General features: G+C 41.5%; 1 protein-coding gene across 1 annotated transcript in view; it reads left to right on the forward strand.

Moving 5' to 3' along the window:
* Positions 1 to 19,198, forward strand: part of ptprn2 (protein tyrosine phosphatase receptor type N2) — a 131,527-nt gene that overhangs the window by 10,238 nt on the left and 102,091 nt on the right. The window contains exons 2-3 of the mRNA XM_027274139.1: positions 10,256 to 10,306; positions 17,734 to 17,847. Coding sequence (XP_027129940.1) covers positions 10,256 to 10,306; positions 17,734 to 17,847 — 165 coding nt within the window. The remainder of the gene's footprint in view (positions 1 to 10,255; positions 10,307 to 17,733; positions 17,848 to 19,198) is intronic.

A 19,198-nucleotide genomic window follows, 5' to 3' on the forward strand; every position in this document is an offset into this window, starting at 1 on the left:
TTAATACTCCAGACCATTTCTCAGTGCAGCAGGGGAAACAAAATGACTGTCGGGGCGGAGGCAAAGCAAGAGAGAGATGCTGAATATCTAATGGGGGAGGTATTTTCCTATTTCTGTGACTAATTGACGTGACGGCTGTAGTCTGTGAAGTGCATTAGTGACATTTTTCCCTGTAAATTTGGCTCACATCCACCACAATTTATTAGCTTTGCAGCACTCCACACCCAGCTGTAATGAAACAAGCTGTTTGTAGCATTATTCAAGAGCTGCCAGTGTGATTGGCCGCTGGACTCCACCCAACCTTAAAGCTGCACTGATCAATATTTATATATCAACAATGAATCAAATTGTACGTGTAGCGTGAGAAGAGTTGCTTGTAGTCACGAAAACTCACCGACAGTTCTGCAGCCCTGTTCAACTTTTAGCTTCTTTCAGCTCATTGTTTTTATTTTACGGCTCACAATTTGTATTTGTTCAGGCTTGCTGTAGTCGACAGCTTTTCAAAGTGAAATGACAAAGCCAAACAACAGACAAAGTTATTGACCAAAGAGACACATATTGTGACCACTGACAGTATAAATAATGGACTGTGTACAGAATATCTGGCTCTATGTGTAACTTTAAGCCTTAATTTAATTTGAACTGGGAACTTTTATAAAAATTCAGACTCACTTGGACATTTTAACATGGGGGCTTATGGAAATTGACTTGTTCTGTAGCCAGCCTCGAGTGGGCGTTTGAGGAACTGCAGTTTTTGGCACTTCACATTGGCTTCACTTCACAGCCACGGAGGTTGCTGCTTAGTGGAGACCGAAACAGAACTTAAACTTGAACGTGAATTGGTGGAAGAATAATAATGTTGATCCGCCCGATGTGTAAATAGGCAGTTGCTAAAACATCCTTGTAACAACTTAATAAGGTACCATATCGATATTGTACTTACATCATATTCCACTGCCCCCATAAATAATTAATTGGTGCAGATTTAAATAACATCTCCAACTGCAAAATCCATTCCCAGAGTAGATACTTAGGTACGATATAAGATATTAAAGCTACATTAGGTATTGTACAACCTTTCAGTTCACCTGTGTATACTTTCGATTGCAATTGGATGCCGATGAGTTGCTTCACGTATGTTATTCGTAAGAATCACCCATTAATCTTAACCAGCACAGGTTCTGGTTTGATTGTTGGTTTGGTTTGATTTTAGAAAGGTTTGTTGATTCTCCTCAAGCCACTCAAGTCTAAGTGAGTAGAAGTGTGAATACAGTTTCATGCTGAAGTGGATACCCAAATGGCCCTTGATCTGCGACCAACGGTGCTTCACTCCACAGGTGCGGCAGTTTAATTTGGAGCTATGAAATTACCAAACAGGCACAAGAATGACCTGAGGACAAAAAATGTCATTTCCATTTGTATGTCTGCGGGAAAGTAGTGCCCAAACTGTTGTGTTGTGATGACCCGCCCTTTAAATGAGGTTCATCTGGCAGTCCTAAATGTTTTACTTCATCTCAAGGACTGGAGATTTCCCTTGAGGCCAGGTTGTGTTGGTTCACTTTGAGCTCCTCTGCACATAAGAGGAGGAGGACGCTTAGCTGTTTGACTCGCTCTGGTTATGCACTTCAACACCCAATCACACCTCAAAAAAGGAGGGAGAAAATCAAATGTCTGAATCATTCATCGTGGGTCAGAGAAAAGGTCAAGCCGGCCTATTTCTGGGTCCTCTGTTGCCGCAGTGACGCTGCCATCTTTAATTCATGGCGGTTGTCTGGGCTGTAGCCTGGAGCTGGCAGCTGAGTGACTGAGAGTGACCTGTCTGCCTGGGAATTCTCGAAACAAATTCTCTGGAAAGTCTGTGAGAAATGTGTTTGGTTACGCTCCTGTGGATGTCAGGTGGTTTCACATCAGGTTCCCTCTTCAATCAAAGTGACCTCAAAGCCCCCAGACTCCCTGCGTCTAGCTCCTGGTAATTATTCATGTTCTAAAGTAATTTCAGATTCATTCTCAGGTGCATTGAAGGAAAAGTTTGATATTTTTGGAAATACACTTATTTGTTTTCTTGCCAAGAGTTAGCGTGTATGATAAATATAAATCTGCAGCAACAGTTGGACGGCCTGGCTCTGTATTAGCACCTTCAAAGCTCACTAATTAGCACATTGTATCTTGTATGTTTAAACTGTACAAAAGCCGACATGTAAAAACAACAAGCTGAAGATTTACAGAAAGTTGTGTGCCAGTTTCCTGGGCTGGTCTCGGCTGGTTGCCTGGTAACTAGTCCAAACCATGTGGCAGCCTCTGTGGTTGTGAAGCCAATGCGGAAGTGCTAAAAACTGCAGTTCCTCAAACGTCCACTTGAGGCTGGCTACAGAACGAGTCAGTCTCCATAAGTCCCCATGTTAAAATGTCCAGAAATAAACATGTTTACAGCCTGGTACAAAAAATAGTTTTGGTCTCTGTAGCTAATTTCCCCGTTCACGACTACTGTATTGAGTCTGAATCTGTATATAACTCACCTGTTCAAATTATATTAAGACTTAAAGTTATGCAGAATTAACAGCGTGGCACCTGATTGTAAGGTAGGTGCTGTTACAGGTGGCTTGCTTGAACTATCAGGCATTATTCAACCCACCTCAGGTCCACGAAAGATCAACATCTTTGCCAATTTTTAGTCTAGCAGACCAGTAAAAGCTTTGGAGATAGCCTTAGCCTGGCTACCTGTTTCCCCCTGTTTACAGTCTTTGTGCTAAGCTAAGCTAAGCTAACTGGCTGTAGCTTCATATTAAGCGTACAAACATGAGGGTGATATTGATCTTATCTCATTCCCTGAGAGAAATTACATTTCCCCCAAAAATATTGGATTGTGCCTGTATGCACCGACTTCACATTTATACCCGTAAGATAATATTAAAAAATCAGCCTCAGAAGGAATGTCGCAGTATTTTTGTGGTGTGAAAACAGCGTGATTCACCTCTGAAATGTAGGTCCACAGATTGTCACAGCCTTATTTGAACAGCTGTTCTAACCAAATCTTGTCATGTTTCGGTGGAAGGTGCATGAGGAAGGTATGAATGTGTCGAGCATAGTGATGAACTCACCACGGCTTGAATATGCTGACATGTGACATGCAGCTTTTGACAAGAACAGACCCTTTGGAGCCGAGAAAAGCTCGGAGCCATGTTTAATTTTAGCAGGAGAGTGCCTTAATGACACAAGCTGTTTAAATCTGCGGACATGGTGTCAAGCTGATGCTAATTTGCTTGCAGGTGATGTTCTTCCGCTGTCCCTGCTCCAGCCACACTCCCTTTTCAATTCACTTGCACTTTTATTGCCGTTGTCACCAGCTGCACTTTTCTAAAATGGCTTTTTTGGCTGACAGTACAGGTGTGTGTGTGCGCGTGTGTGTGAGTAAAAATGAGTCAGGTGTCCTTGGTTGTATAATTATAATAAAAGATATGTCGGAGGCCCCAGAGAGTGAATGAAATATGTCCTAAACTGCAGCAGGCTCTGGGAGTGGCTGTCCTCGCTGCCAGACTCGCAGCATCCTCCTTGGCCCCTCAGACATCACAGATGGTATCCCGGCACTGGCCAACCACCTGTGAGGGGAAAGCGAACGATCAAGTCTCTGACTTCTTGTTCAGCCTCGAGTTTAGCCTCATCGGGACATATTTAATGTTCCAGGCAAGGTCAGCCAATCGCGGCCAGGCGTTCGAGCTGCTCCTGCAGACTGAAATCTGCTCTGAGATTTGTCACGGATGGATTGAACATGTACACATGAAGACTATCTTAGATATTAATGTTGTTTTAATTTTTTCTAATGGGAAACTCTCTGGCATTAGTGCTTTTTCTTAAATGACCTTAAATGAGCTCTTTCCTGTAAACACACCCCCCTGAGGGTAGACACCCGTTCTGTTATATCCCTGACACGCTGTGTAGCTCAGATCTTAGCTGAAGGTGAATTGTTATGGTGTTGTTGTGTGCGTTGATCCTTGCTTACTTATAGACTTGCTGCCCTTAATAGCAGTTAGTTGTAATAAGGCAGGCAGGGGGTGTCTGGGAACGTGTCTCTCAGCTACACAGCTGTGGATGGAGGCTTTGGAGAGGTTCAGGCCACACTTAGATGATCCAGGTTACCATTTTGGCACATTTTTCCAGAAGTGTTTTTAATGCAAAAGCTCCGTAGCATATGGCACGTAATTTACAAAGACACACTGAGAAAGTCTTGTGAGAATACAGGCCTCTCTAACTAACCAGTATATCATGTTAAAAACTGTGAACTGGCTTACTGCATCCTATGACCTTCTGGATTCTCCCTGAATACTGTAGTTATAAATTAGGTCACACAGTGCCTATTTTGGGAGGTGAAGCTGCTGCACAGTTACAGCACCTGTGGGTAGCTTCACATCTAGTGCTGCTGCTAACGATCATTTTATCAATTAATCCGACAGCTGATGAATTGATTAAGTCCCAAAACCAGGGGTGTTTAAATTTTTAATGATGTAATATTTAAGAGCCTGAAACTAGAGTATTTTGGGGCATTTTTACTTGAGATTAAATTATCTCGAACTGCATAAATGAGAGGATTTTGAATATATGATATAAATTTATGCCAGTGAGAAAAGAAGTATTCAAAATGTTCAAGAATCAAGAATTTTGATGATTGTGTTAGTCTGTAAGACAAAATGTAGCTTCATGCTCATTGTTTTAGTTTCAAAGAACTTTTTGGTTCTATTTTTTTTAGTAAAAAAGCTCTAATAAACTCTCACCTGGTCATCATAAAATACAACTAGCTGCTAAACACAGTGGAGCATTTAGCAGCTTAAAAGCCTGATATTTATCACAGGAGTTAGTGGAAACCCAAACAGAGCTAAACGGAGAATGAAAATTGGGCTTTTATTCATCAAGTAGGCATAACAATTATGTCCTGCTGCTTTGTATGCTGCTTGTGAATTAAAACCAATGCGAAAGTTCCTCAAACGTCCACTTGAGGCTGGCTACAGCATTAGCCAATCTCCATAAGTCCCCATGTTAAAATGTCCAACTTCACAGCAGAAATAAACATGTAACATGCATAGACATACATCAAATTATATTAAAGTTATGCAGAAATAACAGCGTGGACGCTTTGATTGACAGGTAGGTGCTGTTACAGATGGCTTGTTTGAGCACCGAGGCTTCATTCAGCCCGCCTCAGGTCCACTGATGATCCAGAGATGTCACAGATGCAATGTCCATTCTGTTTACTGTCTATGGTTTTCTGAATATATTCAGGTTTTCGGCTCTTGGTCAGGAGTTACAACTCCTTAACTTGGCTAATCAATTAAATGCCAAATTAACTGATTGATCATTTTACTGTAGTAGTACTCACATCAAAATGAACGAATGAATGGGTGATTGATTATTTTTTAATCTAGCTAGACATTTATCACGTCACATTAGGACAGATAAAAAATAAAGATTACACTTTGAACAGGTTGAGATTGAAGAGTTCAAAAAATCAAAAAAATCAACTAAAAAGCACACTCAAATCATCTCTGTTGATCCACTAAATCCCGCAGAGGCTGCACTTACTCGACTAACAGCGAGTTTCCCTTTGATGAGCTCTTGTGATTGATCCGTGATGAGGTTGACATGGCAACGGAGCGTCATCACTCAGCGAGCAGTGTGTCGGAAAGGTCATTATGTTTGTGAAATTATCTTGTACGGCGAGAATTACACGAGACAATGTGGCTATTTTTTATCAGGATGCTTCCTGGACACCTTCTTTTTTTTTCTTACTGAGCTCTGACAAGTCTAGCATCCTTTTTTTTCTTCTTCTTTTTCCGCCTGAGGTAATCAGCAGCATCCACTGTGATTGCATTTTAATTAAAAGCCGCCATTTTAATCATCTCTGGCGTGGTGTTGGAGAAAGAGGATGTGGCGTTATCAAACCTATGTCCCTGCCTATCACACGTGCACGCGCATACAGTCACGCACACTCACACAATGTTTCGCTAACCATGCTTGGCTGGATGCTTCATTAAATGGAAGGTCGTAATTAATATTGAGAGCTGACAAGGCCTCCTAGAGAACCCAATGAATTAAGTAGGGAAGTGTTGAGGAGGTAAAGTTGAATGGACTGACACTAATTGCAGAGCGGTGAGATGCTTGATCAAGAGGGATTGTGTGGCTCTTTCAGCTTCAAGTGGACACTCTATATAAGTTTGGTTATAAGTTTAAGCCCACATTAAACCTGCATTTATTTATTTATTAATTTATTTTTTGGCCACTTGAGGGCAGTGCAACAAACTCTCGAAACAATATTGATATATCATTTCATCAAGTTGACGTGGCGTATACGTGACGTCATTCATGGGTTTCTGAAGAGCTGTTTTTAAATTCAATCAAAGCAGCCACACTGTTAATTCTGCATTGTTATGGAATGTTCTATCCTTAGGTTACACAAGGTCACGTGTGGGCCTTGAGGTCCTCGGAAGTATTACTGTAGTTGTTTGGCTTTGGTTGGGAACAGTAGGTGCCAGTATATCTCAACACTGTGGTGGCCACAGTCAAAGAAATCTATTGCTGCCTTCCTAGATAATAATAGATAGCTTACCATTGACGTTCCAATCTGCGTAAACAGACATCTGTGTCTCCAGACTAGACTATGCTGACAATAACACCTCCATGGGTGAAAACATTCTCTTTGGCTAATTCTGGTCATGTAGTATTTGTGGTGTTATCTTTGGGTTTAAAGTCTATCAACCAGGATGAGTTGGGCAGAATGTGAGACTGCCTCAGGCACTTCTGATGAACTTTGAGAGTGTCTCTAATTCTTCTTGGCCAAGCATCAATAAATAATACAGCATAAGAACACACCTAAACACTTTCTTCGTTCCTGACCTCACCATTGACCTTTGACTTCAGCAATTTCTCCACAATATAACTTCAAGCCTTAATATAATTTGAACAGGTGAGTTGTATAAAAATTCAGACTCAGTACAGTTGTCATGAACGAGTAAATTAGCTATAGAGACCAAAACTGTTTTTTGTACCAGGTTGTAAACATGTTTATTTCTGGACATTTTAATATGGGGACTTATGGAGATTGACTTATGCTGTAGCCAACCTTAAGTAGCCATTCGAGGAACTCCAGTTATTGCCTTTACTTCACAGCCACAGAGGTTGCCACTTGAGTAGATAGGAAGCAACATTAGCATACATTTACGCCAGCCTTATGTCCACCTGATAAATGAAACCCTGTTTGGGTCTCCACCGGCTACTGACGGATATATCAGACTCTTTAGCTGCTAAATGTTCACCAGCTCGTTGTTTGTCTGCTTGCTGTTTTATGCTGGCCAGGTGGGTTGATGCAGTGTTAGCAGTACTTCGAACACTGTACAGGACCGTGTGTGGGGAAGAGGGAGCTGAGCCAGAAGGCAAAGCTCTCGATTTTCCGGGCCACCTGTGTTCCAACCCTCACCTATGGTCATGAGCTTTGGGTAGTGACCGAAAGAATGAGCTTCCCCTGCCGGAAGAGATAGGGTGAGGAGCTCAGACATCCAGAGAGAGTTCAGAGTAGAGCTGCTGCTCCTTCGCGTTGACAGGAGTCAGCTGAGGTGGTTCGGGTATCTGATTAAGGTGCCCCCTGGGCGACTTCTTTAGGAGGTGTCTGGCAGGTCCAACTGGGAGGAGATCCCGAGGCAGACCAAGAACCCGCTGGAGGGACTACAGAACCCATCTAGCCTGGGAACGCCTCGGGATCCTCTAGGAGGAGCTAGAATACATGGATAGATGAGATGGGAGTGTCATTATCTGCAGTGTGTAAAGTCCATAGGAAGTTTTCATCCAATAGCAGCATTTTAGAGTCTACCAAACTTATTCCCTCCATTAAAATGAGGGATGGATGGGGTACGAAGTAATAGTCAGGTAGGAGTTGTCAGCAAAGCAATTTGTGTCCTTGGTTTTTTGAGCAGTAAGTTGTTTCTCTTCAGTTCAGAACATTCTGCCCTTTAGTTTTGTTCTGGAGAACTGAGCGACCTTACAGCTCTGTTATGATGCCTCACTCTACATCATTAAATAGCCATTTTGCTGACATATTGAAGCCATTATCTCCAAAAGGTGTAATTTCATGAAATGTGCCCTCAGCTTCCAAGCAGAAATGACTGCACATTGTGTCTGTATAATCAACTTCTCACACAGGAACAGACTTTGATAATTATAACACAATAATGACCCTAAATGAGGGATACGCAACGGAGAAACTTGTGACGTGTGAAAAGTTTGTCTCGCCCTCACCTGTCCTGATTATCGGGCCTCGTCTATGTGAATTGATTAACAGACTTGTCGCACCTATCTCTTCTCATTATTAAAGAGGTCTGACAGAGGTCTCTCCTCCTCCTCCTCCTCCTCCTCCCCTGCCTCCCTCTCAGCCTGTTCTTTATTCACGGTCATGAGTTACTCATCGCTGTCCATCGAGGCCACCGGGCCAAGAGGGTGCATCCAATTACGTCACTCGTCCTGATGAGCTGAGGGAAAGAAATAACAAAGATAAAAGACTCAAAGAAAGAGGGCTGAGGTTTGGCCTAGTTGTTTACAGCACTGCAAACGCCAAAAACTTTCTATTTGAACCTGTCAAGAAGTTATTGAACAAACCCAAATCCTTTGTTCACGTCTTGGCTGCAGGTCTGGTCATTGTCTGGACTTGTTTTGACCCTGAATGTGCCATTTCTTTCAGCACATGACAGAAAATAACACTTCGAGAGGAGTCTTTTCTAGCCACCACTCTTTATTTTGTTCTCAGCTTCATCTTTTCCTGGAAATGTGTGAACGTGTTGGCTCACCTGTGCAGAACAATCAGTCCTCTGCTCGCTGCAACTCCCACGTGTGAAATATGAACACAGGGAACAGCTACCCATAATGCTCCTGCCATCTGTTCATTTATTAGTCTGGAACACCCAACCCTAGTCCAAAGCATTAAAGTTCATTAATATTCATACAACATTCATATATGGAAACGTTGTCCATGGAGTTGGGGTATTAGTGTCAGAGACAGGATAGGAGAAGTCGCACTAATTGATGATTGATGGCTCTGCCATTAGCAGCAAGGCCTACAGCCAGAGTTAATGTAGTACTAAGCTGTACTTTTATAGAGCCGTGACATATTCAGAGATTGTGACGGAGGGCTAAATTTGTACTGCACTATAGTATATACTATATATGCTCATTGCCTCCATTTATATCCAACACTCACTGCTGTTTAAAGTAAACCTGCTGCTTTAAGCTTACAGTGATTTTTATGATCAGTTTAGTCAGGTGCTAATTTTATTTACAGATTAAAGGAATGCCATTTTGCCATATAAACTTAGAGAGTTAGATGAGAAGTGTCTCTACCTTTAAATATAAGGCTGGAGCTTGCAGCCAGTTACCCTAGTTTAACCTGCGGACTGTAAACAGCTGACCTGATGCTATTCAGGTGATCAAAACCTCAAATAGTTGAAACAAGAAGATACAATGTGTAGATTAGTGAGCTTTAGTGGTGCTAAAAGTGGATGTTATTAGAGTTAGAGTTAATTAGAGTGTCAGTTACAAATGAAGCTAAACAGCAGCTGGTAAGCAAGTAGTATCAGTCTACTCATCTGACTCTTTGCAAAAAAAAGCAAATAAATAAACTATAATGTTTCTTTAATCGGTTAATTATTTATTTGATTAGTGTTTTCATAGTTTAGGCTATAAAATATTCAGTAATGGTGAAAATGCCTGCTGTCATGTGTGTACCTTTAAATAAGAGCCAGTAGTCGCTTAGCTTAGTTTGACCTACAGACTGGAAACAGGAGGAAATGGCTACCGTGACTCTATCTTAGGTTATCAAAGCCTCAGATTGTTGTTTTTTGTAATGATAAAACATGAAGCTATAACATGCAAATGTGAGCTTTACAGGTGATAAAAGTGGATTTTAATATGTGCCCATAAACTTCAGCTTCATTTGTAACTGACAGATGTTAGAGTCGTATCAATCTTCTCATCTGATTCTCAGCAATAAAGCAAATAAATATACCTCCCAATTGATACTTGTTTGTATAACCAACCGTACGAAACCCAAAGGTATTCAACTATTCATATATAAGGGTAAGATGGGATAAAGATGTCATTTCTGTTTGATACCTGACTTAGACGATTATTCAAAATCACTGTAGAGCTTATTTTTTTGTCTATTGACTACTCATTAATTGACTAATCATCACATTAACTGCATATCTTCTGGCTCATCTTCCAGGTTGCCTGTTTGAAGACGAGCTCTGTACACGGTATGAGTTCTGCGTCAATGGTAAGTCTGATGTATGTCAGTACATACACCCACCACGCCTCATTATATTGTATATCATCCCCTGTGGTATACAGCCATCATCGACCCGACACAGTTGGAAAGCTGTCCTGGCTATTTTTAATCATTCAGGGATTTATAGATAGATGGACGGTCATTGGAGAGCTAACTCACAGTATGTGTTACAGCTCAGTTAAGACATATGAGTCATGTTTATTAAAAGCATCTGCTGTAACAGTAAGAAACAACATTACAACAATCGTTAATCTATAAAGGCTTTTTATCTTTACCGGTATATAATCCTGGAATGGTCGCGACCTCGTCTGCAAACCATCTTGTCTTGTGCGAAGATGGATGTGTCTGTGTCAGTGGTTGCCATGACGACTCGTCACCTGATGAATGGAGGATGTTGGGTGAAATGTCAGGGCTCTTTCACAGTGTGGCATTCAGCCCGAATCACACAGCACACAGCCGGGGCTTTTAATTTTGAAAGGAGGGGGATTGATAACATGTCGATATCGAGGATCATCTTCACGACGGAGCCGTCGCGAAAGGTTAATGTATTCTGCCATATAGTGGACATTTCCGAGACAGGAGAGCGGCGGATAACGTGTCCGTACATGCTTAATCGAGATCCACATACAAACATCCCAGTTTGTTTTTGGCCTCACGAGCATAATGCTCTGAGGTTTGTTTGTTTGAGTTTTGCTCACTGCTTTAACTTTATGCAGATTCATCATACAATAAATGTCACAAACAGATTAAACCAGCAAAGAAAACACTTAACCTGTTGGATAGGATTACATGAAAACATGCTGTGACCTGTAGGAAACAATATAGAGTGTAACGCGCAAGACAAGTGCCAGTTTGAATATGTATGTAAGGATGAGAATGACCTTCTGTACAATACAACTTAGTTTTCAGGCTGCTTAGTTTGTTACTGACCTCCCTGGTTTCAACTTTGTCCAATTACTCATAGCTGCAACCAGCAATTATTTTCAGCATCGATTAATCGGCTGATAAGATAAAGAAAACAGTGAAAAATAACGATTGTAATTTTCCAGAACTCAAGGTGACATCCACAAATTGCTTGTTTTGTCAGACTAGAAGACCAATATATTCAATTTACTATTGTATTAAACTGTCAAAACAGTTTCAGGTAAATTCTCTGTTGCTCTACAGATTGAATATTTAAATGTTCATCAAAGTACTTTGGAAAAAGAGAGACGACATCTACAATAAAAAAAAAAGCAGTGTTTTCACTGTTTTCTAATATTATGGTAAAAGGGCATTAGTACTGTTGATTTCACCTTTAAGGTTAGCGCTTTATTACATATCTTACCATATAAATACTTTTAACAGTTTTGCTGTATGATTGACATGAAAATACCATATGAATATTATAGAATAAAGGTTTTGCTTTGAAATATTACAGCATTTTACTGTACCATTAACAGTCTCTAATACAAAATACGACTTTATTCTCTATAAATTCCTTTAAAATGCTATATAAATAAAGATTTTGCCATTAAATATTGTGGTATTTTACAATAATAATGAGTAAAGGTATAAAAAACGGTGTCCTAAAATGCATGTACACAAGTTGAAGAAAATAATTTGATGGGAAAATCCCACTTTCATGTTTGTAGTAAAGTAAATACAATCAGCAGCCAAAAGCTTAGCTTAGCATAGAAAACTGTAAGCAGCAAAATCCTATGAAGCTTCGATCAAACGATCAAACAAATGACTCATTAATTAGGGAGCGTTAGAGGTTCTGGTTGGAGGATTTTGTTAACTGCTTCACCTTTTTTCCAGTCTTTATGCTAAGCTAAGCCAACCAGCTGCTGGCTGTGGTTATATTTAGCATACAGACATACAGACATGAGAGCGGCATCAGTCATCTGCTGGTTTATGGTCTGTGGAGGGGTGAGATCTAATAGTGAGGTTGGAGGTTTTTGGACTTGCAGCATGTTAGAGAAGCAGATTTGGAGATCTCTACCCTTATTTCCATATTAACCCAGTTCAGGAGAAAAATGCACAGAAGAGAAATATAAAAAAAAAACTGTCTTTAATTACACAGTCTGCTTCGGTACAGAGGCGAGCTATGTGAAGCCTAATGGAGGGAAATTGCTGACACCTCGACAGAAAAAGCCCCAGAGGCAGAGAGGAGGCTCGTGGTGGGTTTGGAAGTTCCCTATTACATTAGACTATCACGCCAGGCTATTATGCGGTCATTTCTTTTTAGATCTGATGTGCCTCTTTTCTCACATCTTTTCATCTTCTGTTTTATTTCATTTTTTTTTTCAACCACGCTTTGGCCCAAGGAACAGAACTCACATTATCCGTCTCACACTGAAATGTAATTACAGGCGCTATGCTCGATAAAGGCAAATATATACAGGCAAGAAAGACTAATGTTGGATTAATGTTGTACCTAATATGCAAGTAATGAGATATTATTTAGCTGCTTCATAGCCCTCTGTGCATATTCAATCTACACTCTGTCACTCTCCATCGGACTCCTGATGAGCAGCAGCCACGAACGACACAGACGGAGGATGAGTGGGAGTAACTAGGTCTGCCACTTCAACTCTTCCCCAGATCCCTGAAGGAGTAACCTGGTTTATTCTGGGCTGGGCCAACCGTAATCTCTTCCTCACCCGTGCTGTTGCCATGCAAGGGGAGGGAAAGGGGGGAGGCAAGGAAAGGAGGTGCTGCATGTGTTGTCAACCAGCACCATTTTGAATGCGGTTGCATATAAAGGAAGATTTTCATTTTTGTGGCTTTTCTTCACACAGATAAACATAAAAATATCCTTTAGTGTCAAAGAAAACAGATCGCTGCAACGTGATCTGAATTCATTACAAATACAGAATATTAAATGTATGTTTGCATGAGTAATCGTCCCCTTTGACACCTAAATTAGCACTAGTGCAACCATTCGACCGTTACTTAAACATTTTAGCTCCTGTTGCTACTGTTCTCAGACAGCGTATATGAATAATATTCACAGATTTGCCCAATTTCATCAACAACAGTTAAGTTTTAAACAAATAGGACAAACAATCAACAGAGAAGAAACATTAAATATCCACTCCAATTTAAATATATATTCAAACCTTCGAGTAACAGAACCCGGATCATAATTGTACGCTCCATACTGTGATATTGCATAGAAATAAACAACACTCTTCTATGTAGCACACTATGTACTTGTAGTGCACTAATCCTCAGTGAATATGTCTGTTGTGCAACATTTTACCGTTTCCTTTCTCTTCACCGAATTGCAACTGGGTAGAGCGTTGGCGCCAACATTTGACCGCCAACATATAAATATAAAACACATGAAGAACAACATTTGTATATTTTTGGCGAGAAATGTCAACAATCAACTTTGTGTATGAGTCTCTGATTTCACATACAAGTAAACAAAAGCTGGCTTCTCATTTCTAACAGGCAGAATCCTGTAACGTAAAAAAACGGAGGTTATATTCCAGGCGTTTCTTTCGGTCACTTCCCAAAGCTCATGACCACAGGTGAGGGTTGGAACCTAGATGGACTAGAAAATCGAGAGCTCTGCCTTCTGGCTCAGCTCCCTCTTCCCCACGATAGTCCGGTACAGCGTCTGCAGTAGTGCCGGCACGCCAGTATAAATGAGTCCATTTTTGGATAAAAGTTCCCCCAGTGTGTTCGTCTAATGTAGCGGCTATTGTGTCATTGATTAAGTAGGTCAATTACCGTCCTCCATATATCATTTGATCACCCTCTGTCAAGTCTGGTTTTGGCACCAGCCTCTTCAAATCTTTATTTCCATCTTCAGGGGAATACTTTCCTAGAGGTTTCTCTAAAGGGATACGTGTTTACGCCAAGACCGGAAATGCATTTTAATTTGACTCTCTAGAGTCTGTGGCTTACTGCTATGATAAGCTAAAGCTAAAATACAGCAGATAAGTGCTACATGTTTCCCCGGAGAGCACCGGTTGGCTCCTATTAAACACTTAACCAACAGCGTTGTATCGATCGGTGGTTATCTTGCCTCCACTTGGGCCAATATTGTCTGAAACGTCAGCGATGTATTTTAGATCTAAACGATTTAGGTGATTCTTTTATTGATCGAAGTTCGCAACAAGTTCAACTGCAGCATAAACACTTTAAGTAACCACTGCAAAATCTATAACGCCAAACAATCTGCATGGGCAGAGAAAAGGGCCGGAGATGATCAAACATGAGGTGATATGGGAAGAGACAGTAAACAGGGTAACAATAGACCTAATTTATATTCCACAGCCAAATTGAATAGGCAGTTTTGATGTCTGGTTTAGCTTTATTAATTTCTGTATTTAAATGTAGATTGCAGTGCATGCATAAAAGTAATTATCATTTCAAAGCCACAATTTTTTTTTTTAAAAAGGACCTGAATAATCTGAATACCACTTCATTAATCATATCCTGATCACTTTAGCTTTTGTTTGTCTTCTTTTCTTTATTAGCAGACTGCATCTGGCCGGTCTCGGCGCATTGATTTGGGCCTATTCATTTTCATGACACAAGTTGCACAAGTAATACACCTGTTCCCATACGTCTTAATTTGTCTCCCGGGTCCGTTTTTTCCTCCCTCCCTGCCGACATACAGCCTTTTTAGAAATGCTTTGCTGACTGTCAGCTTTACTGTTTGCTCCTGTTATCCCGGCGCATTAGCTTTCACAGTTTAAATAGCTTGAGCAACAGCCGGGGTGTCGCACTGTCGTCTGTCACAGTGGGAGGAAGGAGAGGCGACGGTGTCTGGATTTAGAGCTCTTTCTCTGGGCTGAAAATCTTCTGTATTCCTGTCAACATGGAAGTCATCCAGACAGAGCCTCACTTTAGCGGGAGTGACACTGATTTGTAGGATTGTACATCTAAGGATTGATTGATTACGTGGCCTGTTTTATGCATTATTGATCACATCGATCGTGGTTCATTTGCATTGCAGTTGCCGTTTGTTCGTCACATTGACAGCATTAGCCTTGTCTTGCAAGGAGGCACAAATTGATCTATAGTCAGCTTAATATTTCCTTAAACCTGACGGATGATCGTTAGAAAATCACTGTGCTCCGCTCTGCTTGATAGACTTTGCTTCATTCCCAAACAGCCTTGAACGTGCAGATTCATGTCTGTTATCTGCTGCCACATTTTTTAGGCAGAACTCTCTGATATTTAATTGCGCAGCAATTTTTTGTGTGATTTTCAAGCTGCGCTTCTCCAAGCCTGAAATTAAAATGTTGTCTTTTGCCGTCAGAAATAAGAGGAGGGGTCGCTGCGACGTGTGTTTCCTGCAAAATGTCAACTACAGTGAACCATTGTTGCTTGTCTTGATGATCTCAGTATGGTGAACACACACCATAAAGTGACAGAACAAGCTTGCTTTGTGATTCATCACGCATGTGGCTCAGCATCACCTCGATCAATCAACTTGCTACGTTTTCTGTGTTGTGAAATACCCTCTGACTTCTATTTTAACGCACTAAACCCCCCCGTGTGTTTGTGCGTCTGGTTACTATTGGGAATGTCCCTGACAACAGAGGAGGAAGTAACATGTTTAAATAGTCGCCCGTTGCTGTGGAAACCAAACGAGGGGATGCAGAGCATCAAACATTTAACAGTTTCCCGTCACTTGCTATGCCTCCATTTGTTTCTTACATAATATGTGTTGTTAGTGTCTAACTGGGAAAAAATAAATCATGCCAGAAGTCCTTGACAAAATCTTATTTTTATCATATTAACCGTGTCACTTCCGGAAAGGGTTCGTTGGCAAAGAGTAACGAGACAGTTGACGTCTTGTGACTCAGACACGTCTGTGATGATCTGTGCGTCTCTCTGTAGGTGGGAAGTTTTCCTCTTGCGCTGTTTGAGATCCCAAAAATAAAGCTGAGGCTTGCACTGTGTTGTCTATGCTAATTCACCACCTCCCACAGGGCTTTTTCCTGTACCGAGCTGTCATTTAACGGGTCACAGGCAAAATGGAGAGAGGAGAGAAGTCAGGAAAACACCAGCTTCTCGCTTCGAATAAGAATTTAGAGCCTCGTCTGACATCACATTATTATCTTTGTTATTATCAGTCACCGAATATGATGCTGTAACTACATTTCTTCAGTCGAATGTGAAAATTTTGGTGAATATTTCACTTTTTCTTCATGCAAAGCTCGACATCCTCAAACTCGCCCCATTATGACATCTCTTAAAATACAGTCGACCCTGTTCAGCTACAGACAGTTCACACAGAAGGCAGATTAATTCTTAATACGATTATTTATTGTTGAATAATGAACTGAAACGAGTAGGAGGAGTAGTCCTGATCCGCACCTCTTGAACCGTTCATCTCTCTTCTGGTTTAGGTTTATTCTTCATAAGAAGATTGTTTATTGTTGACAGAACCAGAGCTACTTGGGTGGAAAAGAATCTGTGGCTCTAGATGCCGCCATGTTGGCAGTCCTTGCTTCTTCCGCCTCCTGGCTAATCTGAAATCAAAGCAGCCTGACTGTTAATTCTGCATAACTTTAAGCCTTGTCGCCCCCATATTGACACTTCTCAGCAAATTCAGTATTAATACAACAAGCTGTGTCATCATTGCCTTTTTAATGGGCTCTTATTTTGAAGGGACTCTTATTTTGAAAGACTTTTGTCACCATGAATCCTTTGATATGCATGCAACTATTTTATATACCTGGTGTTAAAAATGCAGATCTCATTGAGCGTCAGTCGTACCATTGATGTTTTCTGTCATTGTCCGACATCTTGGGGCTAATTAATGGGACGCTGCGGTGCGTGACAACGTGTTGATTCACATCATTAGATCCCATCTAATCACAGTGGCGTCCTCGCACATACTCTCACATGGCAAGCATGCATGATCGCACACACATGGCTCGGATCGAATCGTCGGGATTCATCTCCGGAGATCATCTGCGAGGTGCTTTTCATTTAGTGAGTTTAACCAACGAGATGCACGGATTTATCTCTCCAGCTGAGAGAAGGTGACAACGCGAGTCATTTATATTCCAGGCGTTACATCTGCACGCTGCTTTCTGACCTCCTGAGCCTCGGCGTCTCTTCTAGAGGTCTAGACCAGCCATTGAATTATGGGGCTGATAGGGAGTGATGTGGCGTGGGTTGCCTAGCAACCCGTATCGAGTGAGGCGGGAGGGCCTACTGATTGGGAGATTACCAGGGTCCCTGATAAAGTCCTTCCTGCCATGAACGGCTGCTTATCGCGGTGCTGTCAGAGGAAAAATGTCAGCTATTAGCTCCCCCAAAAACAGGCAGTTCGAGTCACACTGCATGTGCCACACACCATTACAACGTTTCAGCTGTCATTTAACTTCATCATCATCACTTTGAGCTGTGAAACGTGTCCCTCATGAACCTGTTTTTTTAACCATTTTGCTCCGTAGATGGAGTGTTTGGAAGATGCCAGGAGCTGGCCGGCGCAGAGCTGTACACGTACGACATTTCTTCCTCTGCTCTGCAACGCCTCAGGATCCTCCTACAGAAACTGGCTCACAGAGGTACACACTGCCCGTTTGACTGTCTGTCTTTGTCCAAGTGTCTTTTTTTTTCCCCCCTTCCTCTTCTGCAGTCTTTATCAGTCATGTACAGGGGCTTACAGCAAATGCTTGTCAACTGCCATTGTGTGAAGCAAGCCAAATAAGCCAAGCTGTCTCTTTGGCTGGCGTAGCACAACACTATTGAGCTAGAACAGGTCATTTGACTCATATTGGGCCATTGTTTTGCAATCATCGCCTAACTCAACGGCAGCCAATCTAATTGGCTTGTATGCTGTTAGGACATTTAGAGCTAATTTTGCGGATGAGTAACTGTGAGGTGTGCGGTGTAATCGCATTAGACAGTCTCTTCTACTCACTCAATGGCAGAAGCTAATGTGTTTGTTATAACAGGTTACAACTTCAGGGGCATTTAGACTATGACGTCTTCATAACGGGACTAGCTATGCAGCTCACCACAGGAGGATTTTAAAGACCCAACATAAAGCCACGCTGGAATCATGCTGAGAGTTTTAAAGTCTCATCAGCACGCCTCTTCAGCTCTGTCACCTTAATATGGCTGATTTTATATTCATGTCTTGTACTGGCTGTGGTAGACAGAGCTTCTTCTTCCGTGCTGATAGTTATTACAGTGTGAACACCTACAGGCAGTCTGTTGTTGTGGATCCATCCTCTGTAACTGCTAAACAAACAGCTCTGGGTCATCTACTTCAAACACTGGCAGTATAAAGAATGGACGGTGTACCCGTGAGGTCACCCTCAGGTTTCAGAAGAAGCCGTCATGAAGCTCAGATTGTTCGTTGGCTCTGGCCGCCGCCATGTTGGCAGTCCTGCCTCTGCCGCCTCCCGCCTAATCTAAATATCGGCAAAGACGTGGATCATTAGGGGACTTGAGGCGGACTGAATGATGCCCTGGTGCTTAAACAAGCCATCTGTAACAGCACCTACCTGTCAATCAAAACGTCCATGCTGTTAATTATGTATAACTTTAAACCTTAATATAATTTGAACAGGTGAATTATATATAAATTAAGACTCAGTACAGTTGTCATGAACGGGGACATTAGCTATAGAGACTAAAACTGTGTTTTGTACCAGGCTGTAAACATGTTTATTTCTGCTGTGAAGTCATTTTAACATGGGGACTTATGGAGACTGACTCTTTATGGAGCCAGCTTCAAGTGGACGTTTGAGGAACCAGCTTCACTTCACAGCCATGGAGGCTGCCGCTTGGTTTCATAAAGTAACTTAGGCATTCTTGGAAAGGTATTTTTGTATATATATATATAAAATGTGTGTGTTCAGTTCAAGTTATTCCATTAATTGCTTTTGTAACCTAGACATTATGTGCATG

The sequence above is a fragment of the Larimichthys crocea genome, chromosome XXIII (genome assembly GCF_000972845.2).
Source record: "Larimichthys crocea isolate SSNF chromosome XXIII, L_crocea_2.0, whole genome shotgun sequence".
Classification (NCBI taxonomy): Eukaryota; Metazoa; Chordata; class Actinopteri; family Sciaenidae; genus Larimichthys; species Larimichthys crocea.